Source organism: Gopherus evgoodei, chromosome 19, assembly GCF_007399415.2.
Source record: "Gopherus evgoodei ecotype Sinaloan lineage chromosome 19, rGopEvg1_v1.p, whole genome shotgun sequence".
Lineage (NCBI taxonomy): Eukaryota > Metazoa > Chordata > Testudines > Testudinidae > Gopherus > Gopherus evgoodei.
The window spans coordinates 12,138,433-12,156,561 of NC_044340.1; the positions used below are offsets into that span (position 1 = coordinate 12,138,433).

An 18,129-nucleotide genomic window follows, 5' to 3' on the forward strand; every position below is an offset into this window, starting at 1 on the left:
CCATCCTTCACCCCCCTGAAGCTACAGAACCGTCCCCCCAACCTCTCCCGACCCCCCTCCTCTTTCAGTTCTCCCCCCTCCCCTCCACCCGCCCCCTCCTCTTTCAGTCCCCCCAGCCTTTCCCTCCCCCCACCCGTCCCCTCCTCTTTCAGTTCTCTCCAGCCTCTCCCTCCCCCCCACCCGCCCCCTCCTCTTTCAGTCCCCCCCAGCCTCTCCCTCCCCCCTCCTCTTTCAGTCCCCCCCAGCCTTTCCCTCCCCCCTCCTCTTTCAGTCCCCCCCAGCCTCTCCCTCCCCCCACCCGCCCCCTCCTTTCAGTTCTCCCCCCTCCGCTTTCAGTCCCCTCCCGCCTCTCCCTCTCCCCCACCCGCCCCCTCCTCTTTCAGTTCCCCCCAGCCTCTCACTCCCCCCTCCTCTTTCAGTTCCCCCCCAGCCTCTCCCTCCCCCCTCCTCTTTCGTTCCCCCCCAGCCTCTCCCTCCCCCCTCCTCTTTCAGTCCCCCCCAGCCTCTCCCTCCCCCCTCCTCTTTCAGTCCCCCCCAGCCTCTCCCTCCCCCTCCTCTTTCAGTCCCCCCACCCGCCCCCTCCTCTTTCAGTTCTTTCCCCGCCCCCCTCCTCTTTCAGTTCCCCCCACCCGCCCCCCTCCTCTTTCCGTCCCCCCTCGGCCTCTCCCCGCCGGATCCCCTCTTCTTTCAGCCCCCGGCCTGTGCCTCCTCCCGCCGAACCCCTGCGCCCCCCCAGGTCTCCCCGCCCCCCGGCAGCCCCGTGGCCGGACTCAGGCCTCCCGCTGCTTACCCGCACTGACCGCCCGCAGGCCCCAGCTCTCCAAGCCTCGCAGGGGCCCCTCGGCCGCCACCATCCTGCCTTCCTCGCTTCGGCGCCGCCGGTGCCTTCGAACCAGCCAATCCGCGCTCCGGCCCGGCAGCGGCCAATCACCATCCGCTGTCAGCGGAGGCCGGGGCCTGGCTGGCCCACTGCGCCTGCGCGGGGCGCTCACAGCGGAGCCAAGGCGCCTGCGCGGGGAGCGAGCCCCGGAATGGGGAGATGGCGCTTGCGCAATGTGAGGAAGCGAGGCCGGGCCAGGCGGCGCTTGCGCAGTGCGAGGCCCGGCCTTGGAGGACAGCTCGAGCGCAGCTAGTGCCAGTCAGCCAGGGCAGAGCGCGAGCTGCCGCGTCCCTGCCACCCATCCTGGAGCGGGGTCTGCATCGCGCGAGCTCCGAGCCCGGCTCCCGCGCCGCGGAGTGAGCGCTGCGCTTCATTAGCCCTGCAGAGACCCGGCTCGGGGGGCTGGGTGCTCACCAGCAGGGCCTCCCATAGCACCCCCACAGCCGGGGCCCCTCTCCGCTTACCCTCCCCCCCGCCCCACAGCCGGGGCCCCTCCCCGCTTACCCTCCCCCTTCGCCCCACAGCCGGGATCCTCCCCCTTCGCCCCACAGCCGGGGCCCCTCCCCGCTTACCCTCCCCCTTCGCCCCACAGCCGGGCCCCTCCCCCTTCGCCCCACAGCCGGGGCCCCTCTCCGCTTACCCTCCCCCCCGCCCCACAGCCGGGACCCTCCCCCTTCGCCCCACAGCCGGGGCCCCTCCCCGCTTACCCTCCCCCCCGCCCCACAGCCGGGATCCTCCCCCTTCGCCCTACAGCCGGGGCCCCTCCCCGCCTACCCTCCCCCCCGCCCCACAGCCGGGGCCCCTCCCCCTTCGCCCCACAGCCGGGGCCCCTCTCCGCCTACCCTCCCCCCCGCCCCACAGCCGGGACCCTCCCCCTTCGCCCCACAGCCGGGGCCCCTCTCCGCCTACCCTCCCCCCCGCCCCACAGCCGGGGCCCCTCCCCCTTCGCCCCACAGCCGGGGCCCCTCTCCGCTTACCCTCCCCCCCGCCCCACAGCCGGGACCCTCCCCCTTCGCCCCACAGCCGGGGCCCCTCTCCGCCTACCCTCCCCCCCGCCCCACAGCCGGGGCCCCTCCCCCTTCGCCCCACAGCCGGGGCCCCTCTCCGCTTACCCTCCCCCTTCGCCCCACAGCCGGGGCCCCTCCCCGCTTACCCTCCCCCTTCGCCCCACAGCCGGGACCCTCCCCCTTCGCCCCACAGCCGGGGCCCCTCCCCGCTTACCCTCCCCCTTCGCCCCACAGCCGGGCCCCTCCCCCTTCGCCCCACAGCCGGGGCCCCTCTCCGCTTACCCTCCCCCCCGCCCCACAGCCGGGACCCTCCCCCTTCGCCCCACAGCCGGGGCCCCTCCCCGCTTACCCTCCCCCTTCGCCCCACAGCCGGGATCCTCCCCCTTCGCCCTACAGCCGGGGCCCCTCCCCGCTTACCCTCCCCCTTCGCCCCACAGCCGGGCCCCTCCCCCTTTGCCCCACAGCCGGGGCCCCTCCCCGCTTACCCTCCCCCTTCGCCCCACAGCCGGGGCCCCTCCCCGCTTACCCTCCCCCTTCGCCCCACAGCCGGGATCCTCCCCCTTCGCCCCACAGCCGGGGCCCCTCCCCGCTTACCCTCCCCCTTCGCCCCACAGCCGGGGCCCCTCCCCGCTTACCCTCCCCCTTCGCCCCACAGCCGGGGCCCTCCCCCTTCGCCCAACAGCCGGGGCCCCTCCCCTCTTACCCTCCCCCTTCGCCCCACAGCCAGGGCCCCTCCCCCTTCGCCCCACAGCCGGGGCCCCTCCCCGCTTACCCTCCCCCTTCGCCCCACAGCCGGGGCCCCTCCCCCTTCGTCCCACAGCCGGGGCCCCTCCCCGCTTACCCTCCCCCTTCGTCCCACAGCCGGGGCCCTCCCCCTTCGTCCCACAGCCGGGGCCCCTCCCCGCTTACCCTCCCCCTTCGCCCCACAGCCGGGGCCCTCCCCCTTCGCCCCACAGCCGGGGCCCCTCCCCCTTCGCCCCACAGCCGGGGCCCCTCCCCTCTTACCCTCCCCCTTCGCCCCACAGCTGGGGCCCCTCCCCCTTCACCCCACAGCCGGGGCCCCTCCCCGCTTACCCTCCCCCTTCGCCCCACAGCTGGGGCCCTTCCCCGCTTACCCTCCCCCTTCGCCCCACAGCCGGGACCCTCCCCCTTTGCCCCACAGCCGGGGCCCCTCCCCGCTTACCCTCCCCCTTTGCCCCACAGCCGGGGCCCCTCCCCGCTTACCCTCCCCCTTCGTCCCACAGCCGGGGCCCCTCCCCCTTCGTCCCACAGCCGGGGCCCCTCCCCGCTTACCCTCCCCCTTCGTCCCACAGCCGGGGCCCTCCCCCTTCGCCCCACAGCCGGGGCCCCTCCCCGCTTACCCTCCCCCTTCGCCCCACGGCCGGGCCCCTCCCCCTTCGCCCCACGGCCGGGCCCCTCCCCCTTCGCCCCACGGCCGGGCCCCTCCCCCTTCGCCCCACGGCCGGGCCCCTCCCCCTTCGCCCCACGGCCGGGCCCCTCCCCCTTCGCCCCACGGCCGGGCCCCTCCCCCTTCGCCCCACGGCCGGGGCCCCTCCCCGCTTACCCTCCCCCTTCGCCCCACAGCCGGGACCCCTCCCCCTTCGCCCCACAGCCGGGGCCCCTCCCCGCTTACACCCCCTTCGCCCCACAGCCAGGGCCGCTCCCCGCTTGCACCCCCCGCCCCACAGCCGGGGCCCCTCCCCGCTTGCACCCCCCGCCCCACAGCCGGGGTTCGCTCTATATCTTCCGACTGGGGGGACTCTCCCAGTTGTATCTCCTTCCCCCAGCACTGGTGCCCCTGCTGCATTGCACCTCCCACCCCAAGCGGTAAGTGCTCCTGTTTTGTTACCCAGCACCCCTCCACCCCTTCCTGAGTAGCGAAGGTAAGAAATAACAGAGCACCCCGGCGTGCATTGAACCCCTCAGTCTCTAACTGCTGCGGCCGTCCCTTGTACTTCATCTCCTAGCAGCGGCTGCAGACTCCGTAGGCGACCTTTGTGTTGCATCCCTTTCCTAAACAGCAGCAGCTTCTTAGGCTGTTACATCGCCCTTCTAAACAGCTTTCTAGGCCCTCTCTTGGTTGCATTGGACTACCCTTCCTTAAGCTGCAGCCTTCTGGGTTGCAACATACTCCCCTTCCTAAGCAACAGAAGCTCTCTAGCGCTCTGAGGTTACTTCATCCCTTTCCCCCAGAAATATATATTTCTCTAGTGCCTTTGAGCTGTACTGAACCCTTTTCCATCCTGAAGTGTCCCAGCTTCCTAGGATTGACCCTCCCCAGGTTCTTTAGCATTACAGTTTTCATCCCCAAAATTGGACTACATCCTCTCTCCTTATCTGGGTTTCTGTACTGCATCCAGCACCATAGTATTAGAGCCCCTTGAAGAAAACAAAATCCTCAGACGCCACTCCTCCGGTTCTCCCTGAAGTACTTTACCCCATTCCCCACAGCATCCCCACTAGTCCTCTGGGATTGTCCTCCCCTCCTCCCCAGCAGTGAGATGAGCTTCTTTGGGTTTGGGCAGAGTGCGGAGTTGGAGCTGGTGCTGAGCGATGCAGAGAGCAGGCGCAGGGCTGAGCACAAGACTGAAGAGGGCAAGAAGGAGAAATATTTCCTATTCTATGATGGGGAGACAGTATCAGGTCGGGTCACCCTCACCCTCAAGCACCCAAACAAACGGCTGGAGCACCAAGGCATCAAGGTGGAGTTCATTGGACAAATTGGTGAGAGGGGAATGAGGGGGTGTGAGTATTGCATGGTGGAACACCAGGGACTTTAATTGGGAGGGTGGAGGGGAGGGGTAATTAGTATCAGCATGAAGGAGTGGGTTGGGCTCACAGCTTCCTAAAGCTTGCTTGTAACACAGTCATGGGCCTGCCATCCTGCAGTGATTTCTCTGGTTGGAGTCTGATTGCTCTTTCCACTCTGAAAATCAAAAATGAAACATCTTCGGTGAGGGCAGCAATACGTAGCAGTGCATTGCATGGAGTCTTATTTATATGTTTTGCATTAGTAATTCCTCCAGGTTGAATATACTTAAATGTTAACACTGGCATGGTTCCATCTCCATTAGCCTAGGAAATGGGAGTGTAGTTACACTGCATCCTGTTCTGGGAAACTGGGTTATGATGCCCAACGTCTTGTAATTACACTGAAAAGTCTCTTGATTATCAGAAATTATTTCAAATCCCGTTTTAGGTTTGGACAATCCATGTGTTGTAGACCCTTGAGTCTGTGCAGAGTGGAGGTACTAACACTCTTTTTCCAGGTCATCCTATTTTCCTGTTTCTGCTCAATTCAGTGACCTGAGCTCTGAAATATATAGAGAGATTTTTAAATTCAGATTCAAACCTCCAGGGTTATTTTTAAGTTCTAATATCTTGGCAGCAGCATTTCTTATGCTGAATAAAGTGGGTTCTTTATTATTCTCCATCCTTTTTATTAACATGTTGCTACATCTCTAGCTGCATTTACTGTGCTATTGATTACATTGTGTGTGATAGGCAGGGCTGCCTTGGGAGGTAATTGTTACATTGAGGGAATGAGGCAACAGACCAGCTGGTATATGTGCACATTTCAATTCATGAGCTATGCGCCAGAAGCCAACTACCCTTGTGGGTCAGCTTCCTTTCCTTTCAAAGCTTGCTGTCCCCAGGTCCATTGATTCTTCTCATCCTGTTGGGGTGGCCAAGCCCACTTAGCCATATAAAGTCATCTGGTACCTGAGCTGTTACGTCTGCGATTGCAGTTTGAATTTGGAGATTTTATATTGTGCAAACCCAATTGAGATAAGTGCTTCCCTCCCCCCATAACAGGAGGGAGGGTGTTCGCCATACCCACTATGCTGTTTTTATAAAGAACTAAACGTTTTGTGGACTCGTCTGAGTTATAAGAAGTGATAAACCCTAGAGTAACTTGCACAGTTTTTATTTGTTTATTAACTCTGTACCATGCATGTGTAGGACTTTTCAGACAAGACCTTAAATCCATGGCCCTGTCTGCTCTAAATATCTTGGTAGAAGCTGTTCACTTGCACATCAATGTGATCAACATTTTCAACTTGAGATGGATCGCATTTCCTTGTAAACCCCTTGGCACAGAAGATGAAATTGATGTTTTTCCTCACCCAGCCCCACCATCTTTACTTAAATTCTTTTCTGATTTTCTCCACTTGCATCACATGTTATACTTCTGCATTCAGAGAAAGTACAACTAATTATATATAAACAGGCTCCATTATCAGAAACTGGATTATAACCTGCCTCTGGGTTTAAAATCTCCAGAGTAAGCTGAGCATGAGGTTTCCTCTCTGCTCCGCCAGTACCTCACTGTGCGGCCTTGGACAGTCCACCTGTCTCATTTCCCCATTTGTAAAATGAGTGCTTAGGTTCTAAGCTCTTTGGGGAAGGTGGGGTGGTTTTCTGTTCTGTGTTTGTACAGCATGTAGTGCAGTAGAGTCTTGGTCCATAACTAGGGCTTCTAGGTGTTCGGATATTCCAAAAATAATACATAGAGAGGAGTTTGGAAGACTGATTCATTTGCTCAGTGCTTTGACTTCATGAAGCACTATATAAGTAGTATGTGTCTGTTAAAGGTATAAAGAGAGCTTTCATATCCAGACTTGAGGTCCAGGCTGTGCTTGGTTATATTGCTTTAAACAAAACAAAAAAGCAGCCCCAGTAATCTGAAAGGTGGTATAACTGATTGTGCGTCTATAGCATCTTCCAACTCCAAATGCTTCACAGTAGGGATTTAGACTCTGAGGTGAGGAGGTAGGCATTACCCCCATTTTACAGATGGGGTACTGAACACAGGGAAATAGTGTGTTTTGTTTAAGATCATAGGATCTGTGATGGAGCTGGGAATACAATTCAGGAGTCCTGTATCTGATTCTCTGGTTAACGTCCAGCACAGTTTCTCCTCGGACGGATGGATGGATAGTGCAGTTTCCTTTTTGGACATCTGTCTGTCTGCAGTGTCTGTTCTCTGCGATCATCCTAAAAATGCTGGTAGATTTAAAAAAAAAAAAAGTCATAATGGAAAACTCTGGTTTTGCTGAACAACTCAAATGGGGATTTTTTTCGAATGTTTGACATGCTGATGTCTTTTTAAATATGAAAACTCCTCGATTCCTCCTCTAAAGGTTTAAGTGCCAATCTCAGCCCCTGGGCAATAGTTGCTGGGAGCCTAGTATGCTGGCAGTCTGTTTTTTCCCAGTTTAAACTCAGTCACTGCCTTTGCCATTGTGCCGTGAGATGAGTCCATGTCTCTTTGTATGTCACTTCTGCATTCCCTCCCCGTCACATAAGGGAGCATCACTCCTCTCTCTTTGTGGAGGTGTGTTGAATGGAGAGATGCTTTAGTATATCATTGTATTACATTAGCACCCAGAGGATCCAACCAAGATCAGGGCTTGGTTATGCTAGGTGCTGTACAAACACAGAGATTATTCCAGCCCAGGCTAGTACCCTAACGACAAGACCGCCCTTCAGAAAGCCTCTGCAGTGGGGTTCAGTGGACATGTGATAATATTTGACCTGGTCTTAGCTGTGACTTCAGATCCAGATTGTAAGAATGAGGGTTGCCCAAACTTTTCCTAACCAAAGGGCTGTTTTGGCACTTTCTGGGAGCACAGCATGCAGGAAACTGGAGTAGATTGCCTTTACCCTTGTGTATAATAGCAAGCTGAATACAGGTCCCGCAGTGTGTCACTTTCTGTTATTTTGGATCAAGATGGAAAATTACATTCTAGGGGCTGTAGTTTCTATGGGCTACCTTATATTAAAGATGGTCACTTGGTCGTGGCTATGCTTGGAGAACTGCTGGAACAATTGGGAGGGCGCAGGAAAATGTCTGCCTTTTTATCTGCAGCTGGTTTGAGCAACTCTTCCACAATACCCTTGTTCCCTAACATTTCCCTGGCCATACATGTATCCGTCCTAGAGCCATCAGCTTAGCTTTACCCCTTGAAGATGTGTTCTCTGCGTGGTCACATGCTGAGTGCTGGCATACTGTGGAATCAATGGGGTTCTTTACCCTTTTTTTTGTTCCCTGGAGCTAATGGGGCCACTTCTGCGCTTTCTGTTGCTTTATCGTTCTTTGGGAGGCATGAGCAGTGATAAATGGAAGCCTCGTAGCCCCACACTTCTGCATTGTCGCTGCTTTCCCCATTTCGGGGGAGCCTTGGGGCTTTGTTTTTTACTGGTTAGAAGTCCAGTGCCTAGACTTGGAAGGTGAGGATCTGCAGGAAGTGATGAGAGAAGGGATGGCACTAGCTGCTGATTTGCTTTGTGATGGTTCCTTGTCTTTGCAGGTAGTCTGGATATATTAACCTTGATTAAACTGACCCACGTAGATGTTCTGGTTTGTTTTTGTAGGTGGGGTTAAGTGAGTAAAGCTGAAGAGACATCGTGGGAATCTCCGCGCCTGCTTTCTTTGCCTCCTCTCGCTTCACTTGCTTTCATGGGAGTGGAATATTTATCAACCTTCTCAGTTATTTTTGACCCCAGCCTGTCCTGTTCCCCTTCCCGTGGGTTGGATATTTTGCATGAGCTCATGGGATGTCTTATTTCTTTTCAACTTGTACAATGGAGGATGACACTTTGAGGATCCTCAAGCAATTTACAGATATTTACGTAGTAAAGGAGATGAGTAGCTGACAACATTTAATTGATGAGGAAAAAAGCATACAGAAGAGGGAAGTATTGAGGATGTCACAATAAATTAGTGGCAGACCCAAGAATGGAATCCAGCAGTCTAGACTTGCTAAATGGAACTATTAAGAGAGCGCTCTTTCTGTTGTGTTGAACTCTTGGTCATGCGCTTGAGAGAGGAGAATGTAAGCCACTGTGCGAACATGAGTTGTCCAGTGAGGGGAACAAAACTGCTGATTTCTAGGATGCACAAACCAATCTGCAAAATAGGATCCTCGTTTTTACTGGCACTTCAAAATGAGCTTGGGCCCGTGATGGGTCAAGGACCTAACTGTGCATCTCTACTCTTTAGACCCTGGCTCACTCCATTCACTGTGTATCTGGCCCAGTTGGGGCTGGATGAAGCATGGCCCTTAGTGTTTGAACCTCATGATTTCCAGGGATATATTCTATCTCTGGGAAGTGGAGGAGAACGGATAGAATGGGGAAGAGGCTTTGTAGGGGACTGGTTCCTTTCTGCCATGCCCATTTCCTGCAGTTCTTGTCCCAAAGCTGACCTCCCGTGGGAGTGAACAGCACTGCTTAACCAAGTATTCTCTTCCTAGAGCTCTACTATGACCGGGGAAACCACCATGAATTTGTCTCTCTGGTGAAGGATCTGGCCCGTCCTGGTGAGTTCACCCAGTCACAGACATTCGACTTTGAATTCACACATGTGGAAAAACCGTACGAGTCCTACACGGGGCAGAACGTGAAGTTACGGTGAGTCTCCTCCTGCTGTTGGGTTTCTCCCGGTCCCAAGCTTCAGCCTTCTCCCTGTGCATTAGTTTTCATGCAGTGTCTTTCTAGTAAGAACTACAGTACCTAAGGTACCCCAAATAAACACACACCAACAGATAGTACAGCAACATGAGGGTCTAATGCCTGTGTCTAAGAGTCGAATTAGGAAGGATAGAACTACAATCTACCTTAAATATAATAAAGAACAACTGAAAAGCCAATGGGGAACTGACAGCTTTGACAGTGTGATAACATAGGGCTAGTCTACACTGGCAATGTTAAAGCGCTGCTGCGGTAGCACTTTAACATGGCTTGTGTAGTCACACCGCTCTCCCAGCGCTCCAAAAAACCACCTCCACGAAGGGCATAGCTACTAGCGCTCGTGCTACAGCCTTTGAAATCTGTGGGAAATTGTTTAAGAGGGGCGTGTCATTGAAAAGTGATTGAACTGCTGTTAAACTAACCATTTTCTATCATTTTAAAACAAGCTGACAGTAATTTCTAAAATCTGATTTCCCAGGCATTCCAGCCCGAGCTGTTTCCCCGCAGCATAAAATGCTATTCCCAGCTGAGAGGGGCACCACACTCCCAGTTAACCCTGTAGAGAGAACAGGGCAATGCTGATAATTTCTAAAGGCTGCTGAAGAAATTAATTTCTAATCTGTATCTCTCTAGTAAATAAACAATTTACTGGCCTCTCCCTTTTAAACTCAGTTGTGGCCCTTCATGTGCGTGCATGCGTTGAGCCCCTCAAGCTGCTGTTTGTGTGGAGGGGGTCACAGTATAGTCCCATTTCATGTTGAAGCACTAGGGCATGGGGATGGATTGACAGTTCAGATACTGTGTGTGGGATGCCTAGAAAATCTGTGGAAAATCTACCAACTCCTGTGAAAGCCACATGTTTGAAAAGGGAGGTCTCGGCCCTTTTTGTCATTCCTCTTTCTCCCCGTCTTCTAAAACCCATGCTTCTCTCTCTGGATTCGCCTCTGTTCCTCCAGTCTGCAGTTACTTCTTGATATTTCTTGTCTGTGCTGCAACTGCGATCGCTCACGCCGGCTGAAGGCTCTGTGCATCTGATCCTTGGCTGAAATGGAATGTTAAATTATCAACACTTGTGATAATGGAATGCAGCGCTGTCTTGGGACAGCATGTCAAGTACTGAGTGCAGTTCCAGAAGCTGTGCGGCGGGCTCAGTAGTAAAATGCAGCCTGTCATGGCTTCTCTTGTGCATGTACATCTCACTTGAGTTGCTCTATTTTTTTTTTCTTGTTTAAAAAATAAGAGAAACCAAAGTCTCTTCTGATTCCCAAATGCTTCCAATTTATTTGGCAATAAAAGAGCAATGTCTGGTCATTTGCTTCAGTCTCCAGCAGAGTCAGTTAAATGTGTTTCAGTAGTTCGGTAATCAGGGCTGCTTATTTTAATCGTAGCTTAGATGCAAAGAAATGCCTTGCTTGCATGTTGTTGTTTACAAATTGCAAATCCTATTTCAGAGTTGGGCTGTCCCCTTGAAATCTAGTCAGTGAGTCAAATGCTGTGGCTGCATTTAAGAGGGCTGGATAATTTTATGATGGATATTTAGTTACCTAGGTGGTGATTAGTGTACTTATGTCTCATGCTTTAGGGCAATAAGCAATAGGGTTCAGGCTGGAACGTCTCCCCTGTGTACAGCAGGTGCACCGCAAAGGACTTTCACCTTCTTCTAAACCATCAGGTATTGTCCACTACAGGAGGCAGGTTACAGGACTGGATGGACCAGATGGTCTCAGCGGCTCCATCAAAGCCCACATTCCTCTCTCCTCCACCCTAATGCCTTCCTCCATGGGTTTTGCACCCAATGAGGTCGTCTGCCAGGGTTCTGATGGATGAGCTGTTCTCCTTTCAGGTACTTTCTCCGAGCGACCGTCAGCCGCAGATTAAACGATGTGGTGAAGGAGATGGACATCGTTGTGCACACACTCAGCACATACCCAGAGCTCAATTCCTCTATCAAGATGGAGGTGGGAATCGAGGACTGCCTGCACATCGAGTTTGAGTATAACAAATCCAAGTAAGTGTCCTGAGAATGGCTGCTGAGTAAAAATCCCTGCGTGAGGGGATGCAGCCTGCTGGGTAGACTGGGTGGTACTCCTAAGGCATGTCTCGACTGCAAAAACAAAACAACAAAAACCACAGCTGGCTCATGGGGCTGTTTCATTGCAGTGCAGACTTCTGTGCTCAGATTGCAGCTCTGGGACCCTCGCACTTTGCAGGGTTCTAGAGCCCCGGGCTGCAGCCTGAGCCCAGAAGTCTATAGGAATGAAACTGCCCCTTAGCCAGAGTCTAATTGTTGTGTAGACATACCCTTAAAGGCTGCTTAACTTGACTAAATATGCAGAGGCAGCTCCCGGTGTAAACTTCAGGTGGGGCCCTGTAATTTATCTTAGCTCTCTCTGTTCCCTATTGTGGATGGCAGGCAGTTCATTGAAGTGCTGGGCCTGTTCCTGCTTTAGATTTCTCCCCTCTCACCACCAGCCTGGAATGTGCTTTATCCAGATGGTGGCATCTGCACCCACATACTGAGGTGGGGAGTGCATAGAATTGTTATGAAAGTGGGTTTATTTTAGTCGGATTGAGTACTCCCATTGTTCTGAGTCTGGGAGTCCCAGAGTGGCACGATTAAGTGTGGGACTATGTGGCTGTTAACCCAGGCACAGAAGTTGGAAATTACCAGTTTGGACTACATCTAGTCCATCCTTCCCACCCAGTGCTGGAGCGTCTTCCTGCGGTGTGTTGTTTTAAATTACGTAAGCAATTGCCACTGGGAGACTTGGATCTTGTTGTTGGGAAGTTCTTATGAATGTCCAGCCTAAGATGTCTCCTTATTTTATCCAGTAATCCCACTCAGACTTGCTGATGTCCAGATAATTGAGCATGAATGCGTAGTTATCGCTTGGAGCAGCCCAGAACATGGGGCTGGGGTGCCCAGGGAATCTGAAGTAGGCCCTGAGGAGAATGGGGAAGTGTCTGACAGGCGCATTCCAGCTTGTCAACTTTTCTTGCTCTGTTGTGCAGAGACCAAAACTGATCATGACTGTCTTTCCTATCCTCCCAAGGTACCACTTAAAAGATGTGATTGTTGGAAAAATCTACTTCCTGTTGGTGCGGATCAAGATCAAACACATGGAGATAGATATCATCAAGAGAGAGACAACAGGGACCGGCCCCAATGTTTACCACGAGAATGACACAATAGCTAAATATGAGATCATGGATGGGGCACCTGTGAGAGGTGAGAAGGGGTGGGGAAGCATTTACATTCCTCTCCTAGAATCTTTGGGGGACAAGAGCTTATTTTACACTATTTTTTTGTAGGAATGTGGGCCCTATTGTGAGTCCCATAAAATTGTCATCTGTCTTCAACTGAGTGCCTGTTTTCTTGTGTGTAATAGCTGACTTGTGCATCCCTCTTCACTGGTGAATCTCATGGCAGCTTACAAACGTGGGGAAATTGAGGCACAATGCTGGTGTCTTTAAGTCTCCTAGCAAGTCAGTGGCACAGTTGGGAATAGACTTCCACTACTGACCTGGGCCTGGTCTCAGAACGTAGTGCTGAAAGCTGGTACGTTACCTCATTGCCAATCCCCTGAGAGATCTGGTCTCTCTGGATGATAGTGTTCTGCAGTGGTGACGTGCAGTTATGTTCTAGAACTCCCATGTCAGTAGCTAGAAGGAAAGTCATTCCATTCTCTTTCTCCTCCAATGCTGTGGGCAATGAAGGGAACCCTGTGCTATTGAAGTGGAGGAAGGACACTTGCCACAAAGGGCACAACCTTGCTAAGGAGTAAGCATGCTAACTGCTATTCTGTGGGAGCTGAGGGCACTCGGCCCAAACCCCATCCAGCAGTGGTAAGGTCTGCCACACTCAGGCACAGAGTTGCAGGCCTTAGCTTGCTCTGGTTTTACCTTACTGTGCCGGTGCTGTCCTTGTAAGATTTGACTCAGTATGTTGTGCCTACACTCATGGCTTTTGCAGGGGAATCCATTCCAATCAGACTCTTCCTGGCGGGCTATGAGCTGACGCCCACTATGAGGGACATCAATAAGAAGTTCTCGGTGCGTTATTACCTCAACTTGGTGCTGATAGATGAAGAAGAAAGGCGCTACTTCAAACAGCAGGTGAAAAATGGTGTGACTGCACTGCGGGGTGGACTGTAGCCAGCCAGTCCAGTGCTGCTTCAGGTGCTCCATTACAACTAGCAACAGAAGAATATTGGACAACCTGGCTGGTGATGTGGGGGGAGGATGCTCCTCCCTGGGTAACCACTGGAGCCAGATCATTTGGAGTGTGGATAGAGAAGGCACCTGTGTATCTGGGTCTGTTAGGGATGCTCCTCAGAGAGGGCTTATCCACTGTAATCCCCCTATCAATTCTCTGAACTGCATTAACCACGGCAATGTTGCCCAACATACTAGGACAGACCTGGCATGTAGTGGCTGCCTGTGGTCCATCCTCTATGAAGTGCTACCATCTGGCCTTCCAGAGGTCTGCACTGCCTGGGCCCCTCTCTTGAAGTTGTAATGGCTTTTCCCAGCTGAAGGATGGAGAGTGGAATAGGCCAGCATATGGGGATGGTTGCAAATTAGTGCTCCAGTAGCTTAGGCAGATGTTCAGACCTATGAGTACATCCTGGGTGGGGCCAGCGTAGCTGTTGCATGTCCTAACGGGTCCTGCTGTCTGCGTTCTGACAGGAGGTGGTGCTATGGCGAAAAGGAGATATTGTGAGGAAGAGCATGTCCCACCAGGCAGCCATTGCCTCTCAGCGGTTTGAGGGGACGTCCTCCCATGCTGAGGCCAGGACACCCAGCCAACCTGCAGAAAACAACAGCCGGCAGTGAAAGGCCCTGTGGAGCGAGGCTGCTTCAGAACCCAAGTGTCCGGGGCCAGCAGCAGCAACGATGGAAAAAGAAAATATTTCACCAGAGACTTATGAAAATCATCAGTTTTTTGACTTAATTCTGATCTTCGAAGGACCAGTAGGGTGGGGAGGGGGCAATGTAAGCTACAGCAACCACAGCACAAAGTTGAACGTACCTCAGTGCTCCCCAACCTCCTACATTTCTCTGGGGTAGGCTGCTTTTACATGTGCAGGGGCCATTGGGCTGCCTGACTTTTCTGTTGCCATGAGACCCCTTCAGCATGGCAGTGGGGATGGGGAAGGGGAAATTTGATGCTCCTCCTCTGTGATAGGGGTGTCACTTTGGGCATGTAGAAAGGCATTTTGCTGCCATCGAGAAGCCCTCGTGAGGTGAGTGGGAAGAGGGAGCCTGATGAAGCATTTTAGCTGGAAGGCAGGAGTATGTGTGAGCAGAATTTAAGCTTGAGGTGTAGCCTGCTTGCTGTCCCATCCCTCCCCTCCCACCCCCATGCTGTTGCTAAGTTTCTGCTGCAAACGGTTACATAACTAGTTGAATGAGCCCTGTGAATATCAGAGCCAGATTGTGCAGCGTAGCAAATGATGCTGCCTTTGTATCCCTGCCTTGGGAACTCATGGATGCAGCATCTTGGGGTGGGGGCAAGGGGATTAGTTAACACTGAAAAACGCAGATAGCAGCTGAGTGTGGAATTGACAGGCGTATGGATACTGTAAAGGGCAAATGAGGTATGGGAGAGCTAGCTGAGCTGCTAGGTAGTGAGAGTCTGGGAGGAAACTGGCCAATGAAAGAGAGTGCACAGAGCCTTAATAGTCTCGCCTCTGGGAGGTCAGGCTGTAGTTTGTAATCCATGCTGTATGATAGAGCCACACTGGTGCAGCTGAGTCCTGGGAAGCTTATGTATGTTGGAGCTAAGAGTGTAATAGCAGAGCGGTTGTACAGATTCCACGTGCTGCTGTGGGAAGCAGTTGCAGTCAGGTCTCTTAAAGAGTTGTACAGGGAAAAGTGTTCAGTGTGAGAGAGCAGCATCAGTGCAGTGACCTGTGCAGCCTCTGAAGTGCTGCAGTAAATGGTGGACTGTTTCCCTTCTGGCTTTCTCCTTGTTTCCAGTTGATTTGAATGAAACTCTGCTTCATCTGTCTCTAGGATTCACCCCAGTGGTGCTGCGGTTAAACCTCATTGGGACTTCCCTGATTGGCTGAAAAATATCTGAAAAGGTAACAGGGTGGGACAGGAGGGGACACGGGAGTGTTCTTTAAATGTACCTATATGCAAAAGGCTTGAAGAATACCCCCTGAGCGCCTGGGATGGGCTATTACTATTCCTGGCAAATGGGACACCTTCATTTAAGGAGTTACTGGCCAGTATGTGCTGCCTATTGATGTGAAGCAAGATGGCAGGCAAAACTTTCTGCTTCCATACAGACAGCTCTGGATCAGTTGGGCCTGATGAGAACAGGAATGGAGGTGTCTTTGGGCATGAAGCTATCTGAGGACCTGAGTATGGGATGTCTTTCACTCTTAAAATAAACTCCATTTAATCTTTTGAGTTAAGTGGGATCATGAGAATGTACCCAGAAGGGATTCAGCCCTCCTTTAAAGTTCAGAGATGGTCTTTTAGACTTAACTGATCGACTGGATTTGGATGTTCTCCATCCTTTTTAGATCCCTTTCTAGGAAGCAGGTAATAAAATGTCCAACCAGCATATGGAGACAAAAACCTGCACTAAACCGGGACATCAGCTTCCTCTAATGGGAGCTAGACTGATGATTTTCCTGACGTTCTGCCAGGCTTGCTTCTGAATCTGAAATTTCCTCCGGTTGGATGTAGAGCTGTTCTCTTGCTGCTGGGAAGTTAAAGCGTCATCTGCAACGTGCTGTGTGTGAGACAGTGCCCTGGTGCCTGTAGTGATGGTGGGGTCTGGGTGGGAGGGGGGTGATGTTTGCGTAGTAAGAAAGTTTCTGTAGTTCAGTGATAAATGTGTTTTCTGCTTGCCAAACTAAGTTTTATTTTCACTCAGTCACATGTAGGGCTATGGTTCTTATCCTAGATGGAGAGTCCTGCTCCATCCCACGGGACATTAATTGCCTCTTCTCTGCTGTGAACACTAGTGTCACACCATGTTCTGCACTGTAGTAGCGAGGATGTGTGGCTTACTCTGCCTCTGTACGTGAGAGGTTGCTGCTGTGGACTGGAATGGCAGTCTCCTCCCTCAGACTGAAGCAAAGTCCTAGTAAAGGCAGCTGCTTTGTTACATAATATATAGGGGTAGCAGTGTGCTTTGAGCCTTGTGTAGCAAACAAACGTGGATGCTTCTTCAGCGGCTAACCTGCTCTGCGTCTACCCCATTGAGAGGGATCCAGGTGTACCATGGCAATGCACAATCATTTGAAAACAGGTGAGGCTCCCTTTGGGAGACAGTCCGGGTAACAGATGGTACCTGCATGGCTGATCCACTTTCCCCTTTGCCTCATCTCAAAACAGCCATCCTGAAATCCCTTTGTGCTTAAAAACTTGCCTTGGTTGTAGTATGTGTTGGTGTTAAGGAGCCCAGTGGGCGAAGACATCTCTGCATTAGGTGAGTGGTGAAACAGGATCAGTGACGGACCTGAGGAGATTGCCTCAAGATGGAAATCCCACTCTCCCCTCCCTAGAAGATTTTCAGACAGCTTCTGCTTGTCACTGTAAGAGGGATTAGTCGGAAAAGATGCACGAGTGAAAATGTTTCCTTTTGCTAACTTCCTCACCTGTGTGTTCCCCTTCATAGGACTAGGTGTGAGAGCCACCCCTCCCCACATTTTTACCTTCTCTGATTAGATCATTCAACCTGCTTTCTATTATGCCCTGTGTTTGGGGTGATGATACCTACCCCATCTGTAATGATTGGCTCTTGAGAGGACAGACATGACAATTCAACTTAAACTACAGAAAAGAAAAAGACAACTGTTTAATGAGAGGAGCGGGGAGCGATTGTGGCTTTCGCAGCCCATTCCATGCGGGGTTGTTTTATCCTGTGCTGTGGGTGTCCCCTCTCCTCCAAGCAGATTCTCACTGTGGGGAGTGGTGCATAGGTACTGAACCAAGCAGTGCAACTTGTAATTTAGCCTCTGCAGTGTTTACATGTTTCTTAATTCATCATCTTTTCAATGGCTGTGTTTTAAAATTTGTTTTTTGTCTCTTGAATTAAAAGGGCCATTCTAGGCTTTTAAATGCTGTGCATTGGTTTCTCCAAGTGGTTTTACATTGCAGTTCGGAACTATCGTACTTATCCTCAGGCCAGGCACTCAGCAGACACCTGAGGGAGGAAGAACCCAGCCTTTTCTCTCACTGTGCTGCCTGTATGGGTGTGGAGCCAGAAGTGCTTATTACTGGGGAAAGTTAATTGACCCCACTTTAAGCCATGTAAAGTGCACCTAGAGCTGTGCTGATGGGTGACTTTTACAGCTATTCAATCCCAGTGCGTGGTTTTTTTCTCCTTTTTACCAGGACCTAGAGCAGTGGGTCCCAAACTTTTTTACTGGTGACCCCTTTCGTATCGCAGGCCTCTGAGTGTGGGAACCCCCCCCCCCCAACAAATTAAACACACTTTTTAATATATTTAACACCATTATAAATGCTAGAGGCAACCGGGGTTTGGGGTGGAGGTTGACAGCTCACGACCCCGAGGGGTCCCGACCCCCAGTTTGAAAACCCCTGACCTAGAGCAGGTCCAGTAAGTGAACTGCCCCCAATCACTAGCCCAGCATAAGGCTTAAACCCAAAGCTCACATGATTAGGCTCCAAAGGCTACAGTATTAAAAACTTGAAATAAACTCTCCAAGCAGCCTGAGTGCTGAATGTGTATACTCGCTCTTGAGAGATCTCTGTCCCTCTGCAGCACAAAAGGGTTTGCAC

At 52.7% G+C, this 18,129-nt stretch overlaps 2 protein-coding genes across 3 annotated transcripts in view; one reads left to right on the plus strand and one right to left on the minus strand.

Moving 5' to 3' along the window:
- Positions 1–914, minus strand: part of NCAPD3 (non-SMC condensin II complex subunit D3) — a 44,589-nt gene extending 43,675 nt beyond the window's left edge. Inside the window, exon 1 of one of the 2 annotated variants that reach the window (XM_030538504.1) lies at positions 791–909. In XM_030538504.1, the coding sequence (XP_030394364.1) occupies positions 791–854 (64 nt within the window). In that variant the 5' untranslated portion in view covers positions 855–909. Of the gene's footprint in view, positions 1–790 lie in introns of both variants that reach the window. The other variant, XM_030538505.1, reaches the window with a different exon arrangement.
- A 2,711-nt stretch (positions 915–3,625) lies between these two features.
- On the plus strand, positions 3,626–17,452 carry VPS26B (VPS26, retromer complex component B). Its single transcript, XM_030538213.1, has 6 exons — positions 3,626–4,611; positions 9,147–9,303; positions 11,207–11,371; positions 12,417–12,592; positions 13,337–13,479; positions 14,053–17,452. The coding sequence occupies exons 1-6, from the start codon at positions 4,389–4,391 to the stop codon at positions 14,197–14,199; spliced, it is 1,011 nt and encodes a 336-aa protein (XP_030394073.1). The 5' UTR covers positions 3,626–4,388; the 3' UTR covers positions 14,200–17,452.
- The last annotated feature ends 677 nt before the right edge of the window (positions 17,453–18,129 follow it).